The sequence below is a fragment of the Lacerta agilis genome, chromosome 16 (genome assembly GCF_009819535.1).
Source record: "Lacerta agilis isolate rLacAgi1 chromosome 16, rLacAgi1.pri, whole genome shotgun sequence".
Lineage (NCBI taxonomy): Eukaryota > Metazoa > Chordata > Lepidosauria > Squamata > Lacertidae > Lacerta > Lacerta agilis.
Window position 1 is genome coordinate 30,974,437 of NC_046327.1, and position 16,048 is coordinate 30,990,484.

General features: G+C 48.1%; 1 protein-coding gene across 1 annotated transcript; it reads right to left on the bottom strand.

Moving 5' to 3' along the window:
• Positions 1 to 117: 117 nt before the first annotated feature.
• RAB3D (RAB3D, member RAS oncogene family) lies at positions 118 to 9,964 on the bottom strand. Its single transcript, XM_033173524.1, is given in 5 exon segments — positions 118 to 346; positions 947 to 1,071; positions 3,560 to 3,678; positions 9,733 to 9,906; positions 9,908 to 9,964. Coding segments are annotated over 5 exon segments (666 nt in total). The 3' UTR covers positions 118 to 155.
• Positions 9,965 to 16,048: the final 6,084 nt, after the last annotated feature.

Sequence of the window (16,048 nt, forward strand, 5' to 3'; positions counted from 1 at the left end):
GCTGGCACATGCTGTCAGAGGCAAAACAGGTACAGCCAGAGGCAAACAGGGCAGATCAGCCAACCAGAGGTCAGGTGAAGAGGTGCACAGCTGCTGTGCTGAGCCTTCCTCTCTATGAATTGCTACAGGGTCCCAAGGGGTGGGCAGAGTCCTTTCTAGCAAGAGCAACTGCTGGACTGTGCAGGTGGGGTCTCATTCAGGGCAGTGTTCTTGTGATTGTTGCTGGCCATGCCAGGGCTGGCGTCCAGGCTCTCGTTCATCTTCTCGCAGATTATGTCCACCAAGCGCTCAAAGACTTGCTTGACGTTGATGTTGTCCTTCGCACTGGCCTCAAAGAATTCAAAACCTGCAGGGGCAAAAAAAAAGCATTTTGTAAGAAAGAAGAAGAGGGGGCCAGAGGAGCATAGAGAGGTAGAGCCCTGCGGGATCAGGCCAATGGCGCATCTAATCCGGCATCCTGTTCTCACAGTGGCCAACCAAATGTCTGCAGGAAAGCCGAAGGCAGGACCTACAAGCAACAGCACTCTTCCTTCCTGCAGTTTCAAACAACTGGTTTTCAGAAGTAGAGCTGGTAGCTTTAGCCTCTGGCAGAGGAAGGGGGGGTGCGGTGGGGGCAGTGCGCCCCGCATGTCATCCCTGGGGGGGGACATCGCTGCCCCACCCCCCTAGGATGCTCGCCCCACTCCCGTGGGCGGCTAGCTCCACCCCTGGTGCACAGCACTCCGGGTGCTGGAGCAGCTAGCTCTGCCTCTGGTCTTAGCTTCCATGAATTTGCCTAACCATCTCTTTAAGCCGTTCCAGGTTGCTGGCCATCCCTGCCTCCTGTGCGAGAGTGTTTCATGGTTCGCTATGTGCTGCGTGACGAAATGCTTTGAGAGGTGGGGCGTTGAGGCAGGGGTCCGATCTAATCTGGAGCTGTGTAGATAGGAGAGAGGTCAGGACACACCTAGCTCATCCGCCAGCCTCTTGCCGTCCTCAGTGGGTATGACTCGGTCATCCTCCAGGTCGCACTTGTTCCCGACTAGAATCACTTGCGCATTGTCCCACGAGTAAGTCTTGATCTGAGTTGCCCTACGAGAGGGACAGAGAAGGCATTTGGGAGAAAGGTACTTTTTGATCTTGTGATTCTTTTTTTTGTCAAACGCTTTGGGTCTGTTTCTTTACGGTCAAGCGGTGTCTAAATAAATAAATAAATAATAATAATAATAATAATAATAATAATAATAATAATAATAATAATAATAATTTATTTATACCCCGCCCATCTGTCTGGGTTTCCCCAGCCACTCTAAATTTTGTGAAATAAATTAAATGAAACCACCCAACTCTAAGATCACATAACAGCACCGCTGCCCTTCACTACATCAATCTTGTGCAAAGCAATAGTGATTTGGGCTAAAAAGAATGGGATTCCAGTTTCAGTGCCTACAGCAGGGATGGGGGAATCTGCAGTCCTCCAGATATTGTTTGTTTCCTGCTCCCATCAGACCCAGCCAACACAGATTCCACATCCTTGGCCTATAGAAACCACAGAACTGAGGGTTGTATGAGTATGGACAAGATCAGAATGAGCCATCAGCGTGTACACAGAATGTTCTCAGCTTTCCTGATCCCTGCTTCCAGCCGCCCACACTGCTCTTGCCAAGTCACACAATCCCTGAGCACAGGGATCATGGAAGAAGCATGGCTGGCTTCTTGCTGTGGCCACTGACCCAAGGGCGAAGGCTATCTGGTTTCACCTACAAGAAGCTTCCTGTGTTCCAGGTAGCATATTGCATTGTCAAATGCGCCAACCAAACAAGGCTAAATGGACTCTTCAGGTTGTGGAATGTAGAAAGACACATCATTTGCCACACGCTATTTGTTTAAGAACGAATAGGGATAAACAAGGAAGAGTGCATGTGGTTTCTCTGTTTGGAAATTTAACAGAGGTGTTTAGCTATCCTGGTCTGGTGCAACAAACACAGCCAAGAGCCAAGAGTCCTCTTCATCGGTTCTGGGCATCATATGTACAGAACCACTCTTGAATCCTTTGAGGGATACAATAATTATTCAGGTGGATAAACTCTAGATGTTTCTCAAGGAGTGTGGTGGAGTCTCCTTCTTTGGAGGTCTTTAAGCGGAGGCTTGACAGCCATCTGTCAGGCAGGAATGCTTTGATGGTGTTTCCTGCTTGGCAGGGGGTTGGACTGGATGGCCCTTGTGGTCTCTTCCAACTATGATTCTATGACTCTAAGACAGGCCTCAGAAGTGAAACCAAGATGGACTTGCAGCTAAGCAGCTGATGCCCGAAAGATCTCTGTCAATGCAACAAAACCTGAACAGGCTTGCAACTCCTCCTGGGTGTGTCTGTGCAAGAGCTTTGGGGGCTTCAGTTTTCAAGCCAGAAGTGAGAGTAGCAGTGACTGATTGTGGGATGCTGCAACTTTTAACCCGCAGTCCAACCCAACAAGTCTCTTAGTCTGCTAGGAGGACTAGCCAGGATCAGCAGAGGGGATTACTCTGGTGCCGTGAGGATTTCACGCAGTTCGAGCCACGGCGAAATCCTCATGCAGACCTGCCCCAGCAGGCTCTAAAAAGAGCTGCCTGCAACTCATTTCCCTTAAAAGGCCATCCACAAAAAGAGAATAAGTTCGAGGAACCTGGGGGTTGGAACCCTGGAACAGGGTAACCCAATGCTTTGCTCCATAGGCACAATAGGACTTCAAGGCATGCCAGGTCTTTACAGGTTTCAAGGACTTTGTCATACATGCCAGAACCTTATCCAGCAGCAAGGGGACATTTGTATAGCATATATTTCCTACATAAGAAGCTGCCTTATAACCAAGTCGCACCCTTGGTCCACCTAATTCAGTGGTGTCTACTCAGGAAGTCAGGGTCTCTTTGGACCAGGCTTCCCCAGACTAAGGCCCGTGGGCTGGATGCGGCCCAAGGGGCTCATTTATCCGGCCCCTGGTGACCCCCGCGGCCTTAGCTATTTCTGGCGCTCTGCCAACCCGGAGATGGGCAGCTGCGCCGGAAATAGTGTGTATGCGTGCACACATGGGCGCACGCTCCCCTGCCCTCAGGCCCACCGTGCGATCGGCGCTGGAGGAACCAGCCCGAAGCTGGGTAAGTCTGGGGACCCCTGCTTTGGACCCTCAAACAGGGAAAGGTCTTCCCCAGCTCTGTTATCCAATATCCTGGACTGGAGACCTTTGGGTGCAAAGGGTGTGTCCCACCACTGAGCTATGGTGCCTATGGCCCACTGGAGAAGGGGCTTTGGCACTGAGCACTTCCATAAAGGCCTGCTCCATACATTTCCTGGGAACCGGGTGTAGACAAGCAGAAGACCAAGCGGGTTGCGTAACATTTGAATAAAGTCCTCTCGATATAAAAGCAGAGAGTCCACTGGCCGTCTTGAGAGAAAGGAACCCAGGCACACCTTGCTACACCTCTACCTGAGCACACCCCCTTTTCTGCTTTAAAGGCACACAGGTAAGGTTGGAAATCCACACCCTGGGAAATAAGAAGACACGGATCCCAATCTCATCTTAGGATTCTGTGCAGCATTCCTTACCAGTCTTGTACAGCACTGAAAGACTCCTGGTTGGAAATATCGTACATGAGTAAGAAGCCCATGGCTCCCCTGTAATAGGCTGTTGTTATCGTCCGATATCGTTCTTGGCCGGCTGTGTCCTTAGAGAAAGAGAAGAAGGTTATTTATGTATGACACTACTGCAGCCCATGTTTCGTTAGCTCAAAAAAGGAAAACGAGCGAGTTCCCAAGCAAAGAAAAGTGGTGACTTAAGTTGACAGAGTATGTGCAGCTTGCAGACTTAACGTATAGAATAAGAGAACAAGAAGAACATACATTTAGAGAAGATTGGGAAACGTTTATTGAATGTATGGGGGGAAGATCGTGTACACTTGAAAACATTGGCAGCATTGAGATAAATACGTTTTGATGGATATAATAATGGAATAGTGAATGGTTTAGTTCATGTAAAATACGCAGGGATTTATGATATGCAAAACGAACCATGGAAAGAGAAGAAGGGAAGTCACTGATATTTTAAGGATGTTTAAATGAGTATTCTAAATTGTAAAACAGAAAAATTAACAAAAAAAATATTAATAAAAATTGGTATCTGAAGAAGTGTGCATGCACATGAAAGCTCATACCAAGAACAAACTTAGTTGGTCTCTAAGGTGCTACTGGAAGGAATTTTTTTTTTTTTTTGATTTAAAAAAGAGAAAGAGAAGGTTAGCCAGTAATAATACAGCCCTTTCAGCCAAAATCCCAAGGAAGGATCCATCTCACTTCACCCACTGTAAGGAATCCTAAGAGCTCTACTGAATCGGATCAAAACTCAATAAATAATAATAATAATAATAATAATAATAATAATAATAATAATAATAATAATTTTGTACCCCACCCATCTGACTGGGTTTCCCCAGCCACTCTAGGCAGCTTCCATCTTGTCTGGCAACCTGTTTCTCAAAGTGGCAAGGAAATTTCTCAGGCTTTCCCCAAACATAGCACCCTTCCCTTCTACCCACCCAACCAGGATCAGTTACTGCCTGACCAGCCATACACCTTCCAGACTAGTTTGTGGCTGAAAGATGATGCCATACGCACCCAGCTTTATACACTCAGCTTTTCGTAACTCCTCGAGAAGCCAGGCTTCTCATTTGGGAGGGAATCTATATTTTAATTTTAAGGCCACCATGTTTATTTGTGCATCACTGCGAGCCCTCTCTGGGTGGAAAACATGACTCATAAATACATATAACAGAGCACTAAAGGAATACACAATGATGACCAAGTGAGATATGGAGCAAGAGCTAAGGTCACATGTAAAGTACAGATGCAGAAAGGCTGTGGAATGACAGCTCATCCCCAGCTGCTTAGCCTTGGAGACAAGAGGCGTCCCCGGTCCTTCCTGGACACCTGCTCCCCTGCAGCCCGGAGACTTGCTGTTACTGTGGAAACCAGAGCTTACTTTTCAGGGCTATGACATAGGTTTCCTTTCATGCTGACAGCAGGCTCAGGGGAGAGTTTCCATGATGGCTGTGATGTGCGTAAGGACTGCCATTTGGCTGCCATTAAAATTTAAAGAGGTGCAAAGCTTAATGGAGCATTTAAAAGGAAAGCGAGGGTGGCCGGATAGAGGCAAGTCACTTACGGACGCACCACCCAAGGACCAAGAGTCAAGGAGATGCTCTGGGGAGGGCAGGCAGACTTAGCTGGAAGGACAGCTGGGCGCCAAACAGCCAAGTCCTGATCCAAAAGATTCTCTGGATGGGAGATTTCTCTGCACTGCTGACTGAACCTCTAAAATCCATTCTGTTCTGTGGTTTTGTCGGGAATCCTTTGGGGCCCTTCGTGGTTATATGTTTTCTTTTTTCATATGTGTATTCTTATCTGGTTTTCCCAGTAGTAATGTACAGAATTGAGAGCTGGACCATAAAGAAGGCTGATGGCCGAAGAATTGATGCTTTTGAATTATGGTGCTGGAGAAGACTCTTGAGAGTCCCATGGACTGCAAGAAGATCAAACCTATCCATCCTTAAAGAAATCAGCCCTGAGCGCTCACTAGAAGGACAGATCCTGAAGTTGAGGCTCCAGTACTTGGCCACCTCATGAGAAGAGAAGACCTCCCTGGAAAAGACCCTGATGTTGGGAAAGATGGAGGGCACAAGGAGAAGGGGACGACAAAGGATGAGATGGTTGGACAGTATTCTCGAAGCTACTAACATGAGTTTGGCCAAACTGCGAGAGGCAGTGAAGGATAGGCATGCCTGGCGTGCTCTGGTTCATGGGGTCACGAAGAGTCGGACACAACTGAATGACTGAACAACATTCTTATCTTGTTATACTGTACACACAAACACACATACACACAAACACATACAGGAAAAGGGGACACTATGTTCCACCACAATCTTTATTCCTCGTTCCCAAGAAGCACCAGATGGTGAAAGAGTCATCCTACCAAGGTAAAAAAACGGTAAAGGACCCCTGGACGGTTAAGTCCAGTCAATGAGGACTATGGGGTTGCGGCGTTCATCTTGCTTTCAGGCCAAGGGAGCCAGCGTTTGCCCACAAACAGCTTTCCGGGTCATGTGGTTAGCATGACTAAACTGCTTCTGTTGCAACAGAACACCGTGACAGAAGCCAGAGCGCACAGAAACATCATTTACCTTCCCTTTGCAGCGGTACCTATTTATCTGTTTGCACTGGTGTGTTTTTGAATTGCTAGGTTGGCAGGAGCTGGGACAGAGCAATGAGAGCTCACTCCATTGCGGGGATTCAAACCGCCGACCTTCTAACTGGCAAGCCCAAAAGGCTCAGTGGTTTAGATCACAGCGCCACCCACATCCCTCCATCATTCCCAACAACCAGCCATCTCCCCAATCCCAGAACAATCTCTGTGAAGTCCACCCTCCTGGGGCAAAAGCAGCGAGGAGGACTGAGAAAGTTCATCCACACAGACTCACTCTTTTCCCACAGAGAAGTGCTTTCACTTATTTGAAGAGACATTGCGGAGAATGCTTTTAAAGCACAACTGGAGTTTCTAACAACCAGGGACTGCACATCCCATGAGCTGGATCCACCTGAGGTCCCTCTCTAAAGTGGGCTCCTTCTTTCCAGTCTAAGGTAGAAATGACATGCTGATATCACCTAGACAGCAGGCAGGTGCCATTATTTGAGGGCGTTCCACTGGGCGGGTGCCACAACCGAGAAGGCCCTCTGCCTGGTTCCCCGTAACCTCACTTCTCGCAGTGAGGGAACCGCCAGAAGGCCCTCTGAGCTGGACCTCAGTGTCTGGGCTGAATGATGGGGGTGGGGAGATGCTCCTTCAGGTATACTGGGCCAAGGCCATTTCGGGCTTTAAAGGTCAGCACCAACACCTTTCTGGAGTCAGTGTTTGCACCGTATTTCAGGAGTAAAGCTGGCATTAGTCATTCTGTGCCAATGAAAGGACAGCTTCCTGAATGAGCTTTCCTTTCCTCATATGATGCCTTACTTTGTCAATCCTGTGTGAACGGCTGGTCCCTACACAGCTGGATGCCACTACCTTGGAGACCATCAGAGGCCCATTAGGGAGGAAGACTCTCCACGCAGCCCCCTCCACCAAGCCCTGACCCGTTTGGCGACCAATGTCAGCAGCTGCCGCCGCCAGAAAAAGACCCATTGTATCTAGTATTTGCACAGGATTATCACACAGCTGCCAAGTGGCTTGTTTTCCCATGTCAGCCAACACTCTGGAACAATGCACCAAGAAAGCCTGAGCTCCAAGAACAGCACACCAGAACAGTATGTTTTTTTGGCACCACTTTGCAGTGGGCTCAGGCAAGGTGTGGGGGGTGTTAGGGGAGGGGTTGTACCTCTGGCGGGGACATGCCGTGCTCTTTCTAGGGTAGTTTGTCCACCTTTGGTCCCCAGCCTGCACAAAGCTCTCACCTGTGGCTCCCAGAAGCTGTCAAAAGGGATCCAGGTAGCGCTGTGGTCTAACCCACTGAGCCTCTTGGGCTTGCGGATCAGAAGGTTGGCAGTTCCAATCCCCGCAATGGAGTGAGTTCCTGCTGCTCTGTCCCAGCTCCTGCCAACCTTGCAGTTTGAAAGCATACCAGTGCAAGTAGATAAATAGGTACCGCTGTGGCGGAAATGTAAACGGCATTTCCGTGCGCTCTGGTTTCCGTCACAGTGTTCAGTTGTGCCAGAAGCTGTTTAGTCATGCTGGGCACATGACCCGGAAAGCTGTCTGTGGGCAAACGCTGGCTCCCTTGGCCTGAAAACGAGATGAGCGCCACAACCCCATAGTCGCCTTTGACTGGACTTAACCGTCCAGGGGTCCTTCACCTTTTACCCTTTTTTATGGAGGCACACAAAACTAGTGTGGCACATAGTCTGAACCTTGGGTAAAAATGGAAAGTTCAATTGACCGCCATTCTCTACAGGCACAGTGCGATTCCATTCTCCTCCCTGGCAACTATATAGTGAAAACTCTATATATTTTGTTATTGTGAGACCAGGTTTAAATCTAGAGTGCTGATATGGCCTGTGTCAGGTCGGCTTAGGGTTGCTCACGAGTAAGCAGGCATGAGTGCTAACTGTCTTTAAACAGCTTTATTGTGCAAAGCTATTTACAGTGCTGAGAGCTAAGAAACATGACTGTATCAGTCGCTAGCAGAATCCGGGAGTGGCCCCTTCCGGCTGGGACCCCAACATAAGAGTTTCGGTATTCGAAATTGCCGCCTCCCCTCCTTGCGTTTCACCCCTCTGCGCACTTGGGGCAACGGTGTGTGTGTGTGCAGGCTCTCTCCAACATCCCCAGAGCCTCTGCTCTCAAGCCTCTGAGCTGCATGCCCCTCGCCACTAGAGACATCGCTGCTTCCTCCGCTGGATAAGGAGGTGCTGCTGGTCAGGTGAGGCCGGAGATCTCTGTAGCATCCCGAGAGCCCTTCCACCACCCCTGCGCTGAGCCCAGGGCAGTTCCCTGACAGCCTGGGACGCTGATGAACTCTGGCTTTTCTCTATAGCTCAGTGGCACATGAGAGCCCAAACAGCCTGAAGTCCTACATCATCAGACACCTTCAAGAGTTGTACTGTGCTAGCCCATCATACATGTCACCTTTCAGTGACACACCCAGATGAGTGAAGCAGCAGTGCTGCCACACAAGCCAGTGCCTTTCCCATGTGCACTTGTTTCCAGCACTCTGGCTGGAGAGAAACTTGAGGATGAAGCAAGGAAACATTGAGCTAACAATCTGCACTCTGAGCCCAGGAATAGCCAGAGCCAGAGCTGCTGGCATAGCGAAGCAAAAACCTCTCCCAAGGAGCGGACAACAAACCTAGCCACCTCAGTGCTTGGATTCAAGGGTTCAAAGGAAGCAGCGGGCTCCAAACCTGGCTGAATCAAGACATTAAAAATCAAAATAGAAGAAGGTATAGTTTGCGCTTCCAAAATATCTGCTCGCATCCTATTCGGGACACCCATGCCGTGTATTGCACACCATGGTCAGTTTCCGAGTGGATAGAGATGCCAAGATTCTGCTGGAGCACAGAATTCAGATGAGAACCTCACTTTTCATTTTTGTAAGTACAAGTTTCTAATCCTTATGACTGCCAAAATATACAGGTGAAACTCGAAAAATTAGAATATCATGGAAAAGTCCATTATGTAAGCAATTGTTTTCATTAGCTACTGGAGTTTAATATATGAGATAGACTCATGACATGCAAAGCGAGATATATCAAGCCTTTGCTTGTTATAAATGTGATGATTATGGCGTACAGCTGATGAAAACCCCAAAGTTGAAATTGTTAATTTGGGTTCTCATCAGCTGTACGCCATAATCATCGCAATTATAACAAATAAAGGCTTGACATATCTCGCTTGCACGTCATGAGTCTATCTCACATATTAGTTTTACCTTTTAAGTTGAATTACTGAAAGAAATGACCTTTCCATGATATTCTAATTTTTCAAGTTTCACCTGTACACGAGTGGGGGTGGCAATGCTCCAGGATCTCTGAAGGCAGAAATGTGGCTGACCTTAGTTCCATCGGCTGCTCCCCACTTTGTTCCTTCTCGCTCCTCCAGCCTAGAAAAAGAAGGGACACCTGCAGGACTCGGATTGCCTGGGATTGGAACAGAAATTTAATTTGATATATTACTTCATAGGGTACATATAACTGCCCAAGCTTCTGCGCATGCCTCGCCAAGAATGGTTTCTTACCCAGATCTGCAGCTTGACTCTCTTGTCGTTCCTGTAGACAGTCTTGACCTTGAAGTCGATGCCCACAGTACTGACAAAGGCCGAGGTGAAGGAGTCGTCGGCATATCGGAAGAGGAACGACGTCTTGCCTACGCTGCTGTTGCCGATGATCAGCAGCTTGAACATGTAGTCAACAATTCTGGTCGGCGGCATCTTTGGGTGCCTGCCGGGTGGTGTCATTTGCAGAGGCCATCTGTGAGACGAGAGGAAGGCAGTTCAAACTCCAAGGATCAAATTCCCACCGCTCTTCCAGAGCTCACAGAGGAAGCCAGCTCCAGAGAGTCCAGGCTTTTGTTTGGCCCTCGAGTTTGACCAAACTGCTCACGGCTCAAGAGTGGCACTGTACATGAGGTACCCAAGAAGGTCAGGATAATGCAGAGACGGGAGTCTCGGATTCTGGCGCTGCCATACGTCCAGAATTTTTCTGGACATTATTGGTATTCGGCCGTCAAAAATGTGTCCGGGCGGAATTTTCGGGAACCTGCTTTTAAAACTGCCTGGGAAAACCCAGGCATATGGTAAGTGGGTTGTTTTTTTCTTTTGCTGATTTTCTTAAAAAAACAGCTCAAACCCCACCCCATCCAGCTTTTGCCCAAAAAACTCAACTACTTTTGTGTCCAGAATTTCATTTTCTGAAAATGGCAACCCTACACTATGCATCATGGGCATAGCTGGGGTGGTGATGGTGCAGGGGGCAGCTGCCCAACCCCATCAAGTGAATAAGAAAAAAAATACTTAACTCAAACTATAAATAATCAGAATATCTCAAAATGAAATGCCCGCTAAGGTCCTTGGATAATGTGGTGAAAGTTTTTTCAGCCAATCCAAGAAAACTTGTTTTAGTTTAGATTTTTTTAAAGTAGGATTTAAAAAGGTGTGTGTCTTTGTAATTTTGCAAAATATACTTGTTAACCTCATAAAAGGTACTCTCTGGTGTTTTCTTTTTTAAAAACTTACTAGTTTTCAATTGACTGAAGAGTTTGACAGATTTTTCCTGAGCACTTGGGGTCAAAGAAAGTTAACAACAACAACAACAACAACAACAACCACATATTTTATTATTATTATTATATTATTATTATTATTATTATTATTATTATTATTATTATACCGTACCCTTGGTTGACGAAGTCTGTGTGACTGAACCTTTTTGGCAAAACCCAGAAGTGCGTGTTCCGCGTTGTGGGAACATTCTTGGAACCTGAACATCCGATGCGGCTTCCGCAGCTTCCGATTGGCTCGTTTCTGAACATTTTGGAAGTCGAACGGACTTCAGAACAGGTTCCGTTTCGACTTCCAAGGTAACCACTGTTCTTACACCCACCCATTTTAAAACAAACTGTTGTTGAGACATTTCATCGAATCTGCTAGAGAACAGGACAGAGGGTGATGGCAGGTGGGTGTCCTGCCCCCCCCCAACATAAATCTTGGGCTATGCATGGTATGCATGCCCTCTTGAGGACAAGGCCCATGAAGGTGGCCTTGCCTGAACCCCCCACCTCTCAAATTTTAAAGCCGGCAGAACTCACAGACCAGAGTCTGAAGCTTTTGATTAAAAGGAAGTGTCCCCAAACAGCATCACTTGTCTCCCTGCCCTGCGGCAGCATATCCCATGCATAGTGCTTCCACATGGTTCAATCCATAGTCATTGGCAGTAGACATGGGGATTGTGGTAGGAGATAGAGAGCGCATCATGCCATGGTGGCAACAAAAGAGCAAACGCCTGCATAACTAGCTCTGGGCAATCTGCCATTGATTCTTGCAAAGGAACATGCCCACACCCTGTGCCTCCCATTGTCCCTGTGGCTATAATCTTAGAGGGATGTGTCAGGTTGCGTTATAACTCCGAAGAACTGAACATGCTGAGAGGTCATAGGCAGCCAGTGACAAAAACCAGGGCCATCAGTCAGAGAGAAAAGAGCTGGGGGCAATCTGTGGTGAGTCTTTAGATCACATCTGTGGCTGGTTCTGATATTTGCAGGCTTGCTTACGCTGTCAAGCAGTGTTCTACTGGGAACGGGGATAAATTTCAGTTCGGTTGGTGTTTAAAATGGAACCTACCCGTACCTTCCGAACGACAGGAGAACCAAAATATACGACGTCACAGGTGTGTGAGGTCAAAGGTGTGGCATGGCGCTGAGCCCCCACAGGTTGGGCCCGAGGCAGCCACCTCTGCCTCAAAGCACTAAATAAAGATAAAGGTTTAAAGGTACCCCTGACCGTTAGGTCCAGTCGTGTCCGACTCTGGGGTTTGCGGCGCTCATCTCGCTCTATAGGCCGAGGGAGCCAGCGTTTGTCCGCAGACAGCTTCTGGGTCATGTGGCCAGCAGGACTAAACCGCTTCTGGAGAACCAGAGCAGCGCACGGAAATGCCATTTACCTTCCCGCCAGAGCGGTACCTATTTATCTACTTGCACTTTGACGTGCTTTCGAACTGCTAAGTGGTGGGCAGGACGCTGGGACCGAACAACGGGAGCTCACCCTGTTAGGGGGATTCGAACCGCCAACCTTCTGATCGGCAAGCCCTAGGCTCTGTGGTTTAACCCACAGCGCCACCCGTGTCCCAAAGCACTAAATAGTGCCACCCTATTTGGTTTCTAGTTTTGTGCCTAGCATGCTCTCTAGAATTAATCTTCACCAGTGCTTTCTGTTATTTTAGGGAAACAGGTGCCAGTACTCAGCATGAAGTTGTTACAGTAAGTGTCACACTTTTAACATTGGGGGGGCGGGGGCGGAGAGAAGGTGCCAGTACTGCATATGCTTGAGAACCCCCAGAAAAAAGCACTGATCTCCACCTTTTTCTAATATAAGCTCTCTCTGCAGGGCCAGATGTGAAAGTGGGCAGAGTAATGCATGCAAATAGTGACATTTGCACGGTGGCCTGGCCTCGTTTCTACAGACACCAGCCTCCATCCTTCATCTGGGCAAGCAAGAGCCATTATCCAAGTTTAAGGGCATATTCCAGGCAGGCAGAAACACTCAAGGAGGGGCAGTGAGGGTTGTGGCCTGGGAAGGGTGCTGAGGGAGGCCCTGTGTGGGGCGGGTGACATTCTCCACCCCATCTTAGCACAAATAAACACACCCAACCTATTTAAGGCTGCAATTCTGTTCACACCTGTAAAGAGGGCTCCAAACTTAACCCCATTTACCTGGGAGTAAGCCTCAGGTGCTGGAGGAGACTCTTGAGAGTCCCACGGACTGCAAAAAGATCAAACTTATCCATCCTTAAAGAAATCAGCCCTGAGTGCTCACTGGAAGGACAGATTCTGAAGTTGAGGGCTCCAGTACTTTGGCCACCTCATGAGAAGAGAAGACTCCCTGGATAAGACCCTGATGTTGGGAAAGATGGAGGGCACAAGGAGAAGGGGACGACAGAGGATGAGATGGTTGGACGAGTGTTCTCGAAGCGACTGGCATGAGTTTGGCCAAACTGCGGGAGGCAGTGGAGGATAGGGGTGCCTGGCGTGCTCTGGTCCATGGGGTCACGAAGAGTCGGACACGACTGAAACAACTGAACAACAACAAAGCCTCACTGAATCCAACAGGACTTATCTGTGTAGTCAAGAACTTTAAAACCATGTCCTAATTTAGAAACATGTGCTTTGGGTCCCGTCCCCCCCAAACGCCAAGTCTTAAGAAAACTATTTTTAAAAAACCCAACAACTTTACGCTCAAGAAGCATACTGTGCAAGTCTAAAGCTTGCACACTGCTGCATTGTGCCCTTGGTTGCCCCCAGCAAATACAATCAATCAATAACAATTTATTCGACCGTCAGTCAGAACACAATCATCCATACAAATTTTAAAACCTGAGACAACTCAGACGGGTTTACACTAAAACATACACTAAAAGTAAATTATACATAAAACCCATATCGATACTATCGATTTTGACCTTACGCTGTTAAGGGCCAAAAAAAGAAATTTGGCCACCTCAAAGGTTGTGGTACCAGTAAAATTATTCACCAAAAACGAAACCTGACATTCTCCATCTACCAGGCTAAGGTGGCCTAAGAGTGGAGCTATCAGTTTTTGTCTAAGGGCTACATAAAATGGACAGGGTCAGGAGAATGTGTTTGGTTGATTCAACCTTTCCCAAGGCACAGGGACAGACTCTCAGAGCATATGGGACTCCCTTATATCTTCCCAACAAGACCGCTGTTTCCAGGACGTTAACCTTGCTGCTGTGAGGAGTCTGCGTATTCCACATATTGGATTTCCACAGGTAAGGGGCTGGTGCATTCGGAAGATCTGCTCCCCCAAAAACATCCCTGGTTTCACCACAAGCAATGTCCTCTTGTCTTGCAATGTCCCTCAGTCTTTGAGAGACTCACAGCTTTGGCATGAGGTGAATGTCATGGACTCCAGAAAGAGCTGTGACAGCCCAGCAAATACATACTTTACGTACACTGGTTTGTCAGCCTTTGGAGGTGCAAACTCCAGACTTCCCGTTTACGTTACGAAGATTGTCAAATCCAAAGCAGAGTCTACTTCCCCTGACGCACGCACATTCACACACAGAGAAACAGACCCATTTCAACAGCTGCTGGTGCAAGAAGCAGACTCTCTTCCTCTTCTCTTTGCAGACCAAACAGTGCAGAAATCCAGGAGGCAGAGGCAGCCACCTCCTTCTGGCAGAGCGGAGCAGTAAAGCTCCAGTCCCTAACCACATCCGGAATCCCTCTTCAGGTGTGTCACCTCAGGCCAAGGAAGCACACAGAAGGAGTCACCGAGTTCTTCCCTGTTGTGAAAGCGAGTGCCACCCCCCCTCCAAACTATGACACACCTCGACACATCCTAATAGCAACAGCTGTGTTTGAACATCCACCCAGAAGGAGCCCCACCCTGGCACGACTACGGGCACCTAAGACAGTCGGAAGATGAGGAGAACCCTGCTCAGGCATAACAGACGATTTCTTTCTGAAATTAGATGTCACCTATACCGCTTCTCCTTAGGCAAAGCCCCACTTCCACTGCCTCAGGGAAAGGTATGAGTGATGGCTGTTTGTGAACAGAGTCACTGGCCAGTGTTGGAAACTCAGAATATATAAGCTGGGCGCAAAATGGCTCCCTGAACCACTTTACAGTCACCAAAACAGAATGTCTACAGGTAGTTGTTGCCCTTTCGGGGCCAGACGGCATGAATGTCTTATCTTTCAATACGATTTGGGGTTCCTGAAATTCATTCTGATTGTGAAGATAAAATGTACTGATAGAGTTCTACAGGATGGGTGAAGATGGTCAAGATCCAAGGATCCCCAGGCATGCACCTCTAGATGGTGGAGACATCAGGCTCCATCTTGGCGCCCGGGCATCTTCACTTGGTGCCAAGCTGAGGAGTACTGCTCTGATGAGGAATGGTGGTGAGCCTCCCCCTCCCCTGCTCCTGGCCAAGATCCTGAAGCTGCCAGGAGCAGAAGGACAGTACAGATTTGGAACAGTGGTTTGCAGAGGGGCATGGTTCTGAAGACAAAAAGTTGGGAAGAACTGGTGGCTGAAGAAGACTGGTGAAGAAGAACTGGAAGAGAGAGAGCTAATAGACTTTCTCTCGCTGGAAAGTGTCCAGCCTATCAGTCCAAGGTCATGTAGAGGAGATAAAGTGGCTACACAAAAAGCACGATGGTTGCAAGATCAGGTCACAAGGCATGGAAGTGACGGGGTGACGAGGGGGGAAGTGGGTGGAAACCTAATTGGGAGCACCTTCATTCCGAGAATGGATGCTTTGCTCTTTTGCTGTGATCATCAAAAACTCTTTAAACGGTAAGACACTTTTCACTTTGTCCTGCTTATCTACGGCCAAAGGGTGTGTGTGTGGAGGAAGCCGAGTCTCCGAAGCCTCACACTTGGTCACAAGTGGCCAATAGTCAGGTGTGAAATGCGCTTGGCAAATTTCAAACACTGCACTAGTCAGAGGCCTACGCATTGCACATTTCTGCACTTCTTCCATGGCAGCTTGATCAGACTAGTATAAGCCCATAAGTTGGCTTCTAAGAAGTAGGAAACAGTCAGGCTAAACATCAGAAACTTCATTCCAAGAAAATCGCAGCAGGATACTCACGTTACATAGGAGGATGAGAATAACATACTCCAGAGTAACGACGTCTGAACCAAAACTTATGCCATAATAAGTTTCTTAGTCTTTAGGTACTTTGTTGCTTTTGCTGCAAAAAAAATCTGAGCCGACTTCAACCTGGAGTTTAGGGATTCTGCTTGTTTGCTGAGCACGGGGCGGGGGGGGGGGGCTCTTAAGAGATGCAGGAAGGTCCCTCGGAAGCTA